The 17,434-nt window shown below is 38.6% G+C and overlaps 1 protein-coding gene across 1 annotated transcript in view; it reads left to right on the forward strand.

The window, feature by feature from the left end:
- TMEM30A (transmembrane protein 30A) overlaps positions 1–17,215 on the forward strand; it is a 34,681-nt gene extending 17,466 nt beyond the window's left edge. The window contains exons 2-7 of the mRNA XM_047763749.1: positions 3,711–3,818; positions 6,985–7,092; positions 11,584–11,671; positions 12,735–12,878; positions 13,548–13,754; positions 16,531–17,215. Coding sequence (XP_047619705.1) covers positions 3,711–3,818; positions 6,985–7,092; positions 11,584–11,671; positions 12,735–12,878; positions 13,548–13,754; positions 16,531–16,724 — 849 coding nt within the window. The 3' untranslated portion in view covers positions 16,725–17,215. The remainder of the gene's footprint in view (positions 1–3,710; positions 3,819–6,984; positions 7,093–11,583; positions 11,672–12,734; positions 12,879–13,547; positions 13,755–16,530) is intronic.
- Positions 17,216–17,434: the final 219 nt, after the last annotated feature.

Here is a 17,434-nt window from a genome sequence, read left to right on the forward strand (position 1 = left end):
TCCAGTACATACTAAGCTAATGACCCGTTCTTTCATAATAGGATGTTCAGGAAGAGAGGAAAGTCTATTTTTTAGACTGCTTTTGTGATCTATTGTTATACAGGTGTTGGTTATCTTCGCTCCTCAGTCACCATTTCCTTATTTTCCGCAGACGTTTGGAGTCCTCAGAATTCTGTAGCTTTCGGAGGCTTTGTTGTCAGCAGCAGTCACCAATTTTGGGTAGCTGCAGGGGAAAGGGATTTATTGGAGGGAGATTGGGTGGCTCTCACACAGAATGTATGGGAAGTCTAGAGGATCAGGTTTGGAGGTGGGGAAGTGAGGGAAGTTTGGAAGCAGTAGTTCAGATACCACAGCTGCTGTTGCTGTTTGTTTTGGTAGAGCTTGGGACTGGAGGAAGTTCCCCGGCCAGGGATCGAACCTGTGCCGCAGCAGTGACCCAGGCTGCTGCAGTGACAGTGCTGGATCCTTAACCAGCTGTACCACAAGAGAACTGGCACAGCTTCTGTTGTGGTCTCTGTTAGGTGCTGCTGCAGCTTCTGGTCTCATCACACCCGCTCTTGTCTCTGATTCTGCCCTCTGGTCTCAGTAAGGATGGATCCAGAGCTTAAGCTTTGTCCTGGCTGCCTGGGGTTAGGGAGAGGAATGGCTCACTTACTCCCTTGGCTTCTGAAGTGGGAGATGGAGTCCTGCCTGCTTCTGAAAGTGTCAACGTGGAGAATTCCCCAGTTCCTGGAAATGGGCTTGGGTGCTAGGCAGCCTGTAACAAAAACAAATCAGTTATCCCCCAGAGATTTTTCTTCTTCCTTATCATCTGGAGGCCTTGAGTTTGTATATAAGAGAGGATGATGGGTCTAAGAGGGCATACCTAGTGTGGTGGGAAGAATATAGATTTTGGAGAAAGGCAGAGCTAGGTTCAAATTGTTGCTGGATGGATGATCTTGGAAAAATTACTAAACCTTCCTACATGGCAACTTCCTAGGTTAAAATAAGGAAAACTAAAAATAAACTTTGCAAGGCCCTTGTACATTTTAATTTTTTAAATTTTTTAAATGATTTTTATTTTTTCCATTATAGCTGGTTTACAGTGTTCTGTCAATTTTCTAACTGTATAGCAAAGTCACCTAGTCATATATATACATTCTTTTTCTCATATTATCCTCCATCATGTTCCATCACAAGTGACTAGATATAGTTCCCTGTGCTATACAGCAGGAGGACCTCATTGTTAATCCATTCCAAAGGCAATAGTTTGCATCTATTAACCTCAGATTCCCAGTCCATCCCACTCCCTTCCCCTCCCCCTTGGTTATTAAAAATTTCAATGAGATGATGTGTACTGTGTGCTTATAATGCCTGGCACTTAGTATACATTCTATAAACAGCCAATAAAAGTCTGTTGTTACCAGCTCCAGTTTACCTTCTAGCATTGTCCCATTTCCTTCCAACATGAAAACTCTCCACAAAGTGTTTATGCTCAGTGCTCTTAAGTGTACCTGTGCTCTCTACCGTAATGCTTCTCCCTATGTCCCCTTTTCCATCCTTTTTTTCCCTTTTAATGGCTTGGTTCAGATCCTCTTTTTCTTAGTAAGAAGGTACTTGTCCATCTAGTACTTACTGTCCTCTTTACCATTCAGTTTAGCACTTGGCATTGATAGTAGTTTTCTTTGTGTTTATGTGCTGTCTTTGTAAAGTAGTCATCTGGAGGGCCAAGGGGATGGATTGCTGTGAGGAAGCAGTTTAGTAGAAGAAATGTTGGACTTGGAGTAAAAATCCTTTGGTTCTTGGTTCATAGCACTAGCTATGGCTATTCATGTAGCCTTGAGCAAGTTTCTGAATGTCTTCTGTGTAAAATGAGGATAATTCTATAGGATTTTGGTGAGGATCAGATGAAATATGTGAATAGTAGAAAGGATTGTAAACTGTATTGACTAAGTATAAGATACGAGTTTTGTATCCACCTTGTACTTGATGTTATGCCTTGCATAGAGGAAGTCTTATTAATGTGTTAATGATAATAAGTCCCCTCCCCCAGACTGCCCTCATTTCAGATGTCAGTTGCAACTCCAGAGGTCTCCAGGCCACCTGCACTTCTGACCAACTGCCTATAAATCTGGAAGTTTCCTCTCACTTCTCTTAGATTTCATAATGTACTGGAATGACTCTTAGAACTTAGGAAAGTTCTAGACTTAACAAGTATAGTTTTATTGTACATGATATACATTAAGACCAGCTAAACAAAGAGTCACTACAATGGGGTCTGGGGGGTGGGGGAGGGGTGGTCCTGCATGCCGAGCTTTGTGCCCTTGCCTGTAGAATCAGGGCACATTGATGGGTTAACCACCCCGGAAGCTCCCCTATGCCTTTTTATTGGGATTCCATGATGTGGGCGTGATGGATTAAAACATTGGCTACATCACTGAACTAAATTTCCAGCCTTCCCCCTCTCAGAGGTTGGGCCAGGCCAGAGTCCCTAATCTAGTCTTTCTGGTAACTGACTAGTCCCTACCTGAGCCATCTCCTTAGCATAAACTTTAGTATGAATCTAAGGGCTAATCAAAATGAATATACTCCTATCACCAGCAAAGTTTTAAGGGATTTAGAAGCTTGTTGCCAGGAAGCCAGGACAAAGATAAGACAGATTCTTAGTTGTCCAACACCAGGTTTTTTAAAAAATGGTAGCCCTTTGAAACTGACAGCATTAACGCCCTGAACCTAGCCAGAACACAGATTGGGACTTGAACCCGTGTGCCAGAACTCGAACCCAGCCTAAACCCAGATTGGGACTTAAACCTGAGGTTTTAAATTAGAATCACTCACCCTGTGTCTGGACTCACTAAGGTTCAGGTTTTTCATGTCTCCATGCAGAAGGAATTCAGTGAGAGACAAAGTGATAGGGAAGAAATATATTTATTAAGATAGGACACTTGTGAGAGATGCAAGCAGCAGGCAGGCGAGTAAGCCCTGCCTTGATGATCAGGTGGGCTACAGTTTATCATCCAAGGTGAGTGGGCCTTGGAAAAGCCCGCCTCTTCCTTTCTGGGAGTACTAGCTCCTCCTTGGTATCTGGTAAGGTATGTATTCAAATGAGCAGAAAGGTGGTCCTCAAACTCCTGCCCTTGGTCTGAATCTGAATGCAGGCCTCATCCCAACTCCCACTCAATAACCTGAGGCAATTCTCAAGGCTCCACTAATGAAGCTAGCCTGCCTCGTACTGATGATGGTTTTCTTGAGCAATTTATTAACTTGCAGTGATCTCTCAATGTCCCCTAAGTTTCCCTCTTTAAATATGGTCTTTTATCCAGACTTCTACAACTACCTGTGTCTACTCTATCTCTGTCACCTTGAGAAACCAGATGGTTTTTTTTATTTGAAAATGTACCATGGAAAGCTGAGATGACAGAAAAGTTGTTTAAACTTTATAGCTATTTAAATCTATACATCATGCAGTTTGAACTTTATATTTTTGATTTTATAAATGCATAATTGTATTTCTTTTGGTAAAAAGGAGCGAGGATTTGACTTGGAGAGATGAGCCAATAGGATAGCATAGGACTCTTTCTAGTTTTTACTCCCTCACACTGGCAAAATGAACAGATGACCTTATAAAAGTTTTTTCTGGGCTGTAGATGCTCTGTAGGACTCATCGCTCTGATAGCAAGCGTATCCACTTTCTCCAAGGACATGTACTTAAGTTATGTTTCCTCTTGCAGATTGATTACACCGGAACAGAGCCTTCCAGCCCTTGCAATAAATGTTTGTCTCCAAATGTGACATCTTGCATTTGTACCATTAACTTCACATTGGAACAATCATTCGAGGTCTGTATTCCCAAAGAATGTCCTGGAAAAGCTATGCTTTAAAAAATACTGATATTATATTAACTTTTTTTTACTAGTTATTTCTGTCAAGATGTTGCTTTAATTTATTGGGCATCTATATCCCCGTGAGGAAGATTGATTTGTTTGGCTGTTACATTATGATGTCTGATAATTAAGTACATTTATTTTAAATAATTTATTGTAGCTGGTACTTTGTAAACTAAATTTAAGACCTATTTTATTCTTTGTCTGGAGTATTTTATAACTGAACAAATCGCTTTTGTATCTGGTTAGTATTGACATCTGCTTGTATTTAAAAAATTCTTACTCAGGGATTCCTGTTGCGGCTCAGCGGTAAGGACCTGACATAGTCTCCTTGAGGATTCAGGTTCAATCCCTGGCCGTGCTCAGTGGGTTAAGGATCCAGCCTTGCCATAAGCTGTGGTGTGGGTTGCAGATGTGTCTTAGATCCAGTGATGTGGCTGTGGTGTAGGCCTGCAGTTGCAGCTCTGATTTGATCCCTAGCCTGGAAATTTCCATATGCCTGAAGTGCAGCCATTAAAAAAAAAGAAAAAAAAAAAGGATTGCTCAATTTGTTTTGCCTAGTTTTAATGCTAAAAGCTTTACTTTAGAAAATAAATACTAATTTACCCATTATTTAATTGTATTACTTTTCATCAGATGTGATATATTACCATGAATGCAAACATTTAGTAAACCTTATTGATAAGCAAAGTTAGAACACTGTTTGGGTGTGTGGGTGGGTGTGTGGTCTGTGTGTTTTGCATTTATATTTGTCTATCGTTCTTGGAATTTGAGAAGATGCTGAAGGACACAAAGATTGAGAATAGGCATGGCAAGACCAGTTTGTGCTTTCCTTAACCTGAAATTGAGCTTTAAAGAATTATTGTTTTATTCTTCAGGGAATGAAACTGCTTTAATACATGCACCTTTTAAAATTTTTCTGCACTTTAAATTTTCTGAAAGTCATGCCTTCTGAAATCTCTAGTAAATGGTTGCCCTCTAGTGGTTACAGATGCTCTTGCACTAAGATAATGGCTGGTAATGCTCCCTTTTTTTCTTTTTTGTCTTTTTCTAGGGCCACACCCACCACATATGGAGGTTCCCAGGCTAGGTAGGGGTCTAATTGGAGCTGTAGCCACTGGCCTATGCCAGGGCCACAGCAACACAGGATCAGAGCCACGTCTGCAACCTACACCATAGCTTATGGCAACGCCGGATCCTTAACCCACTGAGCGAGGCTAGGGATCGAACCTGCAACCTCATGGTTCCCATTCGGGTTCGTTAACCACTGAGCCACAGCGGAAAGTCCGGTAATGCTCCCTTTTTAAAAAATAGGAAAATAAGTTAGGGTTAAGACAGGAATTTAATTAATTTTATTTTGTTTTGGCAGAAATAACCTATAAATTTATTTTCTCATGTGACAGACAAACTGTAAAGATGCATTAGGTTTCTACTTGATTAGAGGCATGGAAGAGACTAATAATGAATTTAGAAACTTTACTTTTTTTTTTTTGGTCTTTTTATCTTTTGTCTTTTCTAGGGCTGCACCCATGGCATATGGAGGTTCCTAGGCTAGGGGTCTAACTGGAGCTGTAGCCACTAGCCTATGCCAGAGCCACAGCATCGCAGGATCCAAGTCACATCTGTGACCTACACCACAGCTTACGGCAGTGCTGGATCCTTAACCCACTGAGCAAGACCAGGGATTGAACCCGAAACCTCATGGTTCCTAGTCAGATTCGTTAACCACCGAGCCACTACGGGAACTCCTAGAAACTTTACCATTTCCTCCCACATTCAAAAATGGTTAATATTTCTGAACTTTCCTTCTGCAGAGGTGATCATCCTCAGATTCATTCTTTTGTGGGCTCTGTGTTCCTTCACAAGCCCAAACTTTGAATTGGACTAAAGCCTTTTCAGAGAAGAAAAGGTGAACCAACTGATAAATAAATAAACAAAAGCTTTCTGTGTAAATGTTTTCTTTATACAGAACGAGAAAATTTGCATATTTTGACATTTGAAAATCACGGGGTTTGTTTGTTTAGTTTGCTTTTTTAGGGCCATACCTGAGGTATGTGAAAGTTTTCAGGCTAGGGGTTGAATTGAAGCTGCAGCTCCTGGCCTACACCACAGCCACAGCAATGCAGTATCTAAGTGGCTTATGCCACCTACAGCCCCAGCTTATGGCAACGCTGGATCCTTAACCCACTGATCAAGCCCAGGGATCAAACCCACATCCTCATGGATACTAGTTAGGTTCTTTATCACTAAGCCACAATGGGAACTCCAGCAAATGATATTTTAAATAAACGATGATGTATATGAAAATAGCACATCAAATAAAGCATACTTAAAATGTTGCTGGATTCCTTTTTTTTTTTTTTCTCTGAATTCCTTTTAATTGAGGATAAGATTATAGCAATAGAGGTAGCAACCAGAAAAGAGAAAATAGCTAATGTTTTTACCACCTCTAAAAATTTTTATCATTCAAGATGACTTCATAGCATCTCCTAAATAATTGTGGTGTATATAGGTTATCCTTCTTTCCTAGGCTGTTTTCAAGTTGGTGACACTGAATACATTAAAGTAATTTTCTTGACTATTATAAAGTGATTCATTATATTAGATACTTTACTACATATTACTTTTTTCCTTGCTGATGTTATATAATATCCTACTGAGAAATTTATCATGTCTCAATTCACATTCAGAATTTATTGGGCAATAAATGAAAGTTTGACTACCATCCCTTTGAAAAGTTGATTTTAATTGGGTGAAGACCAATCTGAATTACAGAAGATTTTAAATTGAAAGTAGATCAGATTAGGTTAACTGATTCTTTGAGAGGTTTTTTGTTTGTTTGCTTTTCTTTAATAGAGTTGAGGTTTTCAGGGTATTTTCAGAGTTTATTCTTAGATTTTTGTAACATACCTTCTTTAACCTTATTTACAATTTGTACAATTTTAGATTGCTAAATACTAGTAGAAATCATCCCAGTTCTAGTAGAAATCACCCCAGTTCCTATTTTAAGTTATAACAGATTTTAAACTAGTAAAGCCCAAATTACATAGCTTTTATGAATGCATGAGTCAACTTCACACTTAATAGTTTTATGTGAATGTAACCCTTTCTGTTTCTCTAGGGCAATGTGTTTATGTACTATGGACTGTCTAATTTCTATCAAAACCATCGTCGTTATGTGAAATCTCGAGATGATAGTCAACTAAATGGAGATCATGGTGCTTTACTTGTAAGTGAAATAATGGAATATGAAGCCGTGGTATCTATGAAATAAGAGCATGTGGTAATTGTTCCATTAGAAATGTTAAATCTAATAACGTTAGGTGAAATTAAAGTGTTGTTTGTCATTTATAGTTTGTTTAGTGTGGCTTTTAGGTAAAAAAAAAAAATCCCACCTCCCCTGGAATTTGCACAGGTTAATGATTTCTTACAACCAGAGGACATACTACTTCCTGCTTGTTTCTTCCAGTACCACTGGGATTTTTGCTTTTTTAATCTGTTTGTAGTGGAATTTTGATGAGTCTAGCATTCTGGGAATATAGTTTGTTTTTCTTGGGTTTATTCATTGTTACTACACTGGGTAGGAATATACAAATAAGCTGCCTTTTTTTTTTTTTTTTTTTTTAAGGGCCACACCATGGCATATGGAGGTTCCCAAGCTAGGGGTCTAATCGGAGCTACAGCTGCCAGCCTACACCACAGCCACAACAATGCCAGATCTGAGCCACATCTGCAACCTACACACTGCAATTCACAGCAACGATGGATCCCTAACCCACTGAGCAAGGCCAGGGATTGAACCCACGTCCTCATGGATACTAGTCAGGTTCGTTACCACTGACCCACAATGGGAACTCTATAAATAAACTACTTTTAATTTCTGAGATTGTGTTTTAGAATTGAACATGGATGGTCTTTGTTTTTTACCTTGTGGGAAGCCTGAGTAGTGAAGTCCAAAGGGTGGGTTACTGAACAGTTGTCTGATGAGCTTTTTGAAAGTAGAGATTTCCAGAAATCTCCTGAGTCTCATATGCCAGTGTCTGCAGGGGCAGAGCTCTAAAATACCTGTTTTTAATAAGCTCCCCTTTTGTTGCTCAGCCTGGTTTGGGAATCTGTGGTCTAGAGGATATTAGTTTCCTGACTGTTTAGCTTTCCATAATAGTGGTTGGTGCCCAGGTATTTTATATTATTTCTGTCAATGCAGCAAACCTTCAGAGTCACAGAGCAATTTGAGGATGTCTTAGAAACAGTGAGTCTCTTAGAATGCAATTTAAGACCATATTGGAACCAGAATGGTCCTGATAAACATATAGTTACCCTAGGTTATCCTCAGTGATTTTATTGCTGGTTCCTGATGTTTGGGATCTTAAGAAATAAAAAGTCTGTTTAAAGATTCTGGTTAGGTCTGGAATATTTTGCAGTCCATGCCAGGTTTTTGTTATGAGATACAACTTTAAGGACTCCCATCCAGAGAAGGTGATGTTCTGTGAGACACAGCAAGTTTCCAGAATTTGTTGATTGGGCTGACAGATTGGTTGTGTTCAAAGACCTAGAAGTGGTAGTTGACTTAACACTCCTTTGATTTAGGTACACATTCTTCTCTGAGGGCAAAAGAAGCTGCCCTTTTCTTACAAACTTTAAGCAGAGCTTTTAGATTGGACTAGGGATTGAAGAATTTTCTTCTGTAAAGGGCCAGTAGTAAATATTTTCAGCATTGCAGGTCATACAGCCTATCGCAACAACTCACTTCTGCCGTTTTAGAAGGAATGCAGCCATCGACAGTACTTAAATGAATGGATGTAGCTGTGTTCCAATAGAACTTTATTGACAAAAAACAAGAGGTGGGCTGAATTTGACCTGCAGGCTGTCATTTATTGATCCTTGGATTAGATCAAAATAATGTAATTTGAAGACCAGGTAGCTTTCAAAAATTTTAAAGATGTTAAAAATGGGAGTTCCTGTCATGGCTCAGTGGTAACAAACCCGACTAGTATCCATGAGGATGAAGATCTGATCCCTGGCCTTGCTCAGTGGGTTAAGGATCCGGCATTGCCATGAGCTGTGGTGTAGGTCACAGACAAGGCTCGGATCCCTGGTTGCTGTAGTTGTGGTGTAGGCCAGGAGCTGCAGCTCTGATTCAGCCTCCTAGCCTGGGATCCTCAGTATGCTGCAGGTGTGGCCCTAAAAAGCCAAAAAAAAAAAAAAAATGACAGGTCGAAGTCCAGATCACTTAACATGTATCTAAGCCCTTCACCACCTGCCATCAAGCTGCTACTCCAGCCCCATAGGTTTTATCCTCTGTCCTTCACGTACCTTTGGCCTGGCTGTCCTGGGCCAGGCATGCTGTTTCCTAACCATGCCTGGTGACACGGATGATCTGCCTGTCTGGGCATTTACATTTCGTTTGTCTGGAACATGCTTTTTACTCTTTCCTGGAGGCCCTCTCTTCTCAAGCCTGCTGTTTCCTTTAGTGTCCTTGGATGCAAAATAACTTACTTTGCATATTTACTTCATTCATACCCTGTTCCAAGTCACTTCTCACTTAACAAACTCTCCCCACCTCATCCACTCTTGCTGTTCCTTTTCCAGGCCATCTTCTATATAGCTGTTAAGAGTGATTTTTTAAAAAAGCATAAACACTACTTCTCTACTTAAAATCTTTCTGTGGTTTGATTACTCAGGATGATCTGATCTGTGCATAACCCCCCAGTCTCATCACGTGCCATTTTCTCTATTGCCATACTCCAGCTACATTCACCTTTTACCTTCTAGAAATATCAAGTTCTTTCTCAATGGCGTGTACCCTTTCTTCTCTCTGTGTAGAGCTCTCTTCTCTGCCTACTGGTTCCTGCTTTCTTTAGGTCTTAACTTAGTGATGCTACCTCTAGAGACAAAGTTCCCCTTATCGCACACTCTAAAGAAGCTCATCCTACCCTTCCTCATTAATTAACTTGCAAAGCATTTTCTTAAAACTTACCAAAATTTGTAATAATATATTTGTTTACTTCTTTATCTTCTATCTTCCCAACTACACTGTAAGCTCATGAGAGCAGAAGGCATGACTTTCTTTAATCACCATTTACTAGGTGCCTCACCAGTGCCTGTCTCATGGAAGGCATTTAATAAATATATGTTGAATAAATATAGATACCTTTATCATGGCTCTTATTTCATATTATAGTGTGTAAGGGTCTCTTTCCTCTTTTACATTGTGAGCTACTGAAAAGCAAGTACTTTTTTCCCCCTCCCCTTTTTCTGTTTCTAACACCTTGCATAGTATATTGGTATGTATTAGCTACTCCTTAAATGGCTTTTCTAAGCCAGTTACTGCAGGTCCCTAGCATTGCTTAGTTTAGTACCTGATGCATAGGTAGTAAATATTTTCCTTTCTTTTAAAACTTCTTTTAATAATGTAGTGACTAGAATATATTTGCCCCATTGAGAGTTTATTTACCTTTAATAACTTTTTTTGAAATCACTTTTTATCACAACATTCAGATAGTAATGCCAGTTATATATTGTCTGTCTTAATGGTCTTAGGAGTACTAACTTTATGAATTTAGATGACTTAGGCACCAAAAAGCTGAGAAGTCAAAAATTAAAGAGACTTTATGAGTTCCTGTCACATTTTCTTAACCTTGTCCTGTCTTTTTCACTCTAGTCTAGACAGAGAATGTAGGTACGACTCAAGGTTGGTTTTAATGGAATAGCCTAACTAAGGTCTAGTTAATTTCAAATTGAGAGTATCTTGGTTTGTTTATGTATTTTGAGACATGGCTTAATGTGGCCTTGGAGTCCAGAACAGCTCAGACATACACCTAATCTCAGACATGATACAATCTGTAGATTAACCCTACAGTGTCCACATTTCCTGAGATCTTTAGTAGAGACTAAGTCAAAACCTGGTCTGGAGGACAGGCATAGTGCTTGCCTTGCCAACACCTTTGTTTCCTTTATATCTGGGTGCACAATTTAAAGAGGATTGGAATATTCCAAGAATAAATATGCATCAGACCCCCTTCCTTCCTCCTTCCTTCCTCCCTCCCTTTCTCTCACATGGGATTTAACCCCAAATTACAGAATATGAGATTCATTATCTTGTTGAACATGTTCATTTTATTAAGTGGGGCCTAGATAAATCAGGGGACTTAAGTCTTATAGTGACATAGCTGGAACTAGAACCTCCAGTCTTTTTACTTTGTTTAAGATTCCTTTCGTTATATTATAGCTGGACTGATAGTAGACTGCTTCTTAATTTTTCTCGGATAGAAAAGTCTTTGTTGACATGAAAATTTTTTGAAGGTTTAAATTCTTCTGCCAGCATTCAGTTGATGTTCTGTGTGAGTCATTTTACATGTAGATGTGTTTTTTTGATGTGTTTGTGCGAGAAGGTGAGTGCAACCTCTTACCCCTCCGCCATCTTGCTCCCGTGTCTGAAAATTTTTTGAAACGTCAATTTGATATATACCTAGATGACAAAATATATGCGAAGAAAAGCTATATTAAAAAATAATGCAGCTGTGTTAAGGGATGTATTTTGAGTATTTAAAATAATACCTCGAGTATTATTTATAGTCTGTTTATAATATAGACTCATTTTGTATGCAGTACAAGTGAAAAACATGTAGGGATTGAATTTTTAATCAGTAATTAGGATTAACTCAAAGTTCTCTCAGAGGCCTAGTTAATAATTTTTCTCTTCTTTCTTTTTAAATATCAGAATCCCAGTAAGGAATGTGAACCTTATCGAAGAAGTGAAGACAAACCAATTGCTCCTTGTGGAGCCATTGCCAACAGTATGTTTAATGGTATGATAATAGATATTAGCAAAGATATATACACATATAAAATACATATAATTAGGAATATTTGTGTAATCTTACAGATTTGGTTGTCTAGTAAATACAAATGAAATTGAGAACTTCAACAGCTTGAAGACGTATGTGTGAATTAGTTATTCAGTGGGTTATAATGTTTTATGGTTTTCTTTTGAGAATTCTTATATTTTAAGAGTGAATTTCTGTCCCTGGGAAGAAAGAAACAGAGACAGTGTGCTAAGTTCCTATTTAATACATGATAAAATAAATGCTGGACTACCTTTACCACCAACTTTGAATATTTATACCATTAAAAATGAGCTACAGTTGATCATTTAGTGCAGTGCTATCTCATATGACCATAATGTGAACCATAAGTGTGAGTCATGTATGTAATTTTAAGTTTTCTGGTGGTCACATTAAAAACGATACAGGGAAAGAGGTGAAATTAATTTTAATAATATTTTATTGAACCCAGTATGCCCCAAATATCATTTCAGCATGTAAGTGCTATTCAGTATACAAAGGTTATTAATGAAATATTTTATATACTACTTTTTTATACTAAGTCTTTGATGTCTGACATATACACTTCCAAAACATATTCTTTTGGAGTGGCCGTAATTTCAAGTGCTCTGGAGCCATTTAGGTAGTGGTTACCATATTGGACAGTGCAGATAAAGACATTGATAAGACAGAAGCTGTTGAGAAATGCATTTTTTTTTTTTTTTAGGAAAGAAGGAAAGGGAGATTTACCTTGCAAATTGTTTTATTTGGGTTACTGTTAAAAACATTGAGTTTATCATGTATCAGCTAGCCATGTAGGGAAATGGCTTGGGACTGCAATGAGAAAAGGTAGGTTCTTTTAGGATTGTAAAGTTACTGGAGTAGATTCACATGTAAATGATTGGTTGCAAATATACATGTAAATGATTGGTTGCAAAGTGATTGCTTTGGTACAATCACTTTGGAGAGCAGTCTCATTTCTCATAGAGTAAAGCAGGTACTATGGACTTTAGTAGGTATTCAGCATTATCTTCCTTTTTGTGTTTAGATACTCTAGAATTGTATCTGATTGGCAATGAATCTGAGTCCACACCTATTCCTTTGAAAAAGAAAGGCATTGCTTGGTGGACAGACAAAAATGTGAAATTCAGAAATCCCTCTGGAGACATTCCACTAGAAGAACGATTCAAAGGTAAAATATTATTCATATTCCTTAAAATATATTATAAGCTAGGCATTTTGATGAAGTATGTAAAATTTTCTATCTTTAGAATTTTAAAAAAATTTATGCTTCTTTAATGACAACTTTGCTTAACTTTATGCCAAGTTAGATAAAGTATGTAGTATATTCTAATGTACTGAAATTCTAAAGGAAACATTAATGTTAATCTTGAATTTCTCTAATATTTTCTTATAAGTGCTTCAGCCATAATCTTTTAAAATCGTGACAGTTTCTTTTGAACAAGTTTTTATTTATTCATTTTAATTATTGTAAATCCAAATTTATTTTTGTTTCTATGCTGCCTTTATTTCACAATGTAATGTTTCTTCTATTATATCTTTGCATTAAGTCATCTGTGTTTTGGTATATACTTAATAGCCTACTTTTAGTAATCTCTTAATTGAGATTTCAGTCAAATCTTTGTAATTATCTGTTACGTTGTTATGTGAGGAATTGGTTTCTCTTTAGATTTTAAGACTTCCTTGGAATATGAATGTATTCGTACCTTTGAACATAAAGAAAATATTCATACTATGTATTGCATATCTTTGTTTTATTAGGATGTGAATTTTCAATGAAACTCTTAATAGAATAGAACATTTTTGTCTCCCTCCCCCACTCCCACCTCTCCTTTTTAAGACACAGCAAAGCCAGTAAACTGGGTTAAACCAGTGTACCTGCTGGATTCTGACCAAGATAATAACGGGTTCATAAATGAGGATTTTATTGTTTGGATGCGCACTGCAGCGTTACCTACTTTTCGTAAGTTGTATCGTCTAATAGAGCGGAAAAGCGATTTACATCCAACGTTACCAGCTGGACGATACTATCTGAATATCACATACAGTATCCTTTTTTGGCCATGTGCACAGATTCATAGAATTTGAAAGGAGTGTAGTCCATCCTTATCTCAGGTATGTGGTATGCTACTTTGGGTTTAGTTTTGCTCTCTGCATTTTTAGAAGAGGATGTGTACGTATATGAGAAAGTCTCTTTTAACTTGTTTCTTTCAGAAGTGTCTTTACATTTCATATACTTTATACTAGAGTTCAAGTATACACATTTCATATACTTTATACTAGAGTTCATGTTATTTGGTAAGATTATTTAAAATGTAGGTACTCAATTTATTAATAAAATATGTATTTTTACAGGGAAGATTGTAATTGAGCTTAATGCAAAAGGCCAGTGAGTGAATCTAATACTTAGTAAATAGGTGTTGGTGGTACTGGGCTGTTTTAATATATATATATATTTTAGATATTAAAAATCATCAACATAATTTTTTTGCTGTTGTTTTTTTAGGGTCTCACCCATGGCATATAGAGGTTCCCAGTCTAGGGGTCAAATCCGAGCTGTAGCTGCCAGCCTGCGCCACAGCCACAGTAATGCCAGATCTGAGCTGAGTTGAGACCTACACCACAGCTCACGGCAACACCATATTCTTAACCCACTGAATGAAACCAGGGATTGAACCTGTGTCCTCTTGGATACTAGTCAGATTCGTTTCCACTAATCCACGATAGGAACTCCAGGGCACTAAGTTTTACTCTAAACAAAGTCCTTATAGCTTTTAATCTCTAGCTCATTGCTTGTATAGATCATGAATAAAAAATTCTCAAGTATTATCTTTTAAATGTTTGCTGGTGATATTGCATTTTCTATTTTTCATATCCCAAATTAGCTGTAAGTATATAGTTTAATAAATAAATGATTAAATTAACAGACCCGATTTCACAATAAAGATCTATTTGGATCCATAGTCTGGATTTTGCACTTCAGTACACAACTGAATATGATCTGATAGTGACAGACTGAGTGACCAAATTTTTGAAACTAAGCCCACATAGGAGCAGGAGCAGTTTTGGATGGACAGACCCAGTTCAGGTGCTGACATGAGGCCATGGCCAAAGTAGAGGGTGCCTTGTAGCCTGGAGCACGATAAAGGCAAGTCTTTGGAGCACTTGGGAATTGTTAGTTGACAGATAATTTGCACCAAGAGAAGTGTCAGGAGGAATGCAGACTGTTTTGGAAATTAAGACAGGAGATGGGCCCGCATAACATCAGGAGTTAGCCATTAGAATTGGGTATAAGGTGGGGACTAGATATTAGAATTAAGACAGAAGCCCACTTTTTAGGGTTGGGATATAGGGAGACTAGGATAGTGATTGGATGTCCTATCCCATAGAGGGTTCGGTTAGTTAGAGCTCTTTTTTTTTTTTTTTTTTTGTCTTTTCTAGGGCCGCTCCCATGGCATATGGAGGTTCCCAGGCTAGGGGTCTAATCAGAGCTGTAGCCGCTGGCCTACGCCAGAGCCACAGCAGCACAGGATCTGAGCCACGTCTGCGACTTAGGCCACAGCTCACGGCAACGCCGGGTCCTTTAACCCACTGAGCAAGGGCAGGGATCGAATCCACAACCTCATGGTTCCTAGTCGGATTCGTTAACCACTGCGCCAAGATGGAAACTTCCTAGTTAGAGCTCTTACAATCATTCCTGCCTCAGGTTAGGACTGATGTAAGGAACTAGGAGAGCTGAGCCTCCACATCTGCTGGTCTGGAGAGCTCCGGGAGTTAGAGACACAGGTGGGAGCTAACACTTGATGCAGATGATGCCTGTGAAAGCATCGTAAACCTTTTGTACAGGGTCTTAGTTCTGTCTTCTCTGCCCTCACTCTTGCCAAAATCCTAGAACTGGTCCAGGTACATAGCTCATCCAGTGTGCTGGTATCACATTTCTTAAATCTTTTTAATATCTGCCCTTCAGTTCCAGTCTGTTGTGGCCATCACTCTTACTCTCTGGGTCACACCATGACTTTAGCATCACTCCAGATCAGCAGCAGAAACCTGTAGCGCCTTGGCTTGAGTCCTGTGCTCTAGTAACTACACTCTTGCTATAGGTGCTCTTTGAGCTCACAGAGACCTCCAGGCCCTCATTCTTCCCTTTTCTCCTAGTCTTTCAAGCTCTTCTTCCTCTCTGGATGTCATTGCTATTTACCTGATATTTTTTCATATTGCTTTGTGTGTGTGTGTGTGTGTGTGTGTGTGTGTGTGTGTTGTCATTCTAGGGCTGCGCCTACAGTACATGAAGGTTCCGAGGCTAGGGGTCCAATTGGAGCTATTGCCACTGGCCTGTGCCAGAGCCACAGCAACGCCAGATCTGAGCCGCATCTGCAACCTACACCACAGCTCACAGCAATGCCAGATCCTTAACCCTCTGAGTGAGGCCAGGAATGGAACCTGTAACCTCATGATTCCTAGTTGGATTCGTTTCCGCCGTACTACGACGGAAACTCCTCATATTGCATTTCTTTATGGCCTTTTGCCCCTCCTGTTCAGTGAGAACAGAAATACCTGAGAAATGAGATATTATATAGCCCTTAAGTTTAGATATTTTTCCTTGTAAACTATGTTGGCTTTTACTACTAACATTTAACTTGTGGAATCAGTTCTTCAGGATAATAAAAACATAATTTATTTTGTGATTCAGAACATCTGAGTAAAGTGCCTGTGTTTTATAGAATGATACCAGTGAATTGCAAGCAACTGAGTGCTAACTTTTTAAGTTGTATTTTAAAAATCGATTAACCAGACATGGAAAAGTCTTCCTATACACCCTTCAGATTATCCTGTGCATTCATTTGATGGACGAAAACGGATGATTTTGAGCACTATTTCATGGATGGGAGGAAAAAATCCATTTTTGGGGATTGCTTACATCGCTATTGGATCCATCTCCTTCCTTCTGGGAGTTGTACTGCTAGTAATTAATCATAAATATAGAAACAGTAGTAATACTGCTGACATTACCATTTAATTTTATATTCTGAAAACAAATTTACTGCATGTGCATCAAGGCCAGTCCTATTCAACCTTGCTTTCAAATGCTGATGTCTGGTTAGTATGTCATTTTTGAAGTTGGCACATAACTTTTTTTTAAAGCAATCTTTGTCCTTTGCTTCTTCCTTATGGATGACTTATGAAAATATATGATGGGTATAAGAGAAATTAACTATAGTGATCATATCAACACTGTAACTGCTGAAATGGCATTCTGATGTTTGCATTCTGTTGGGACAGGCCGTATGATGCATAGAGCCTCTTTGAAGTGAAACGCGTCTGCTGCTTAAATGTTTATACTGTGTTGATAATATTATATTGACATGTGATACTGTATATGTGTGCCTATTGTGTGAAGAGCGGGATTACAATATGTATGAGAATAATGACTTGCTAACCTTCAGGATTCAAGAGTTACAAAAAAGATGAAGAAAGACCAAATCTAAATAAAACACTTCATCATTTTCATGTGTCGTGTGTACAGGCTTCAAGGACCATCTTTGTTGAGGTGGTCCACATATTCACTTTACCCAGTATAGTTCTTTGTTGAGCTTCTTTTAACTTTGATTTCAAAGGGCATGGTTACCCGTCTAGCATAGGACTTAATGCTTATGTCTGAAGAGGTCAGGTAGGTCTCAGGAGAATTTAAAATTCCTCTTTCCATTTGGTTAAGATACTGCAGTCAGG

The sequence above is a fragment of the Phacochoerus africanus genome, chromosome 2 (genome assembly GCF_016906955.1).
Source record: "Phacochoerus africanus isolate WHEZ1 chromosome 2, ROS_Pafr_v1, whole genome shotgun sequence".
Lineage (NCBI taxonomy): Eukaryota > Metazoa > Chordata > Mammalia > Artiodactyla > Suidae > Phacochoerus > Phacochoerus africanus.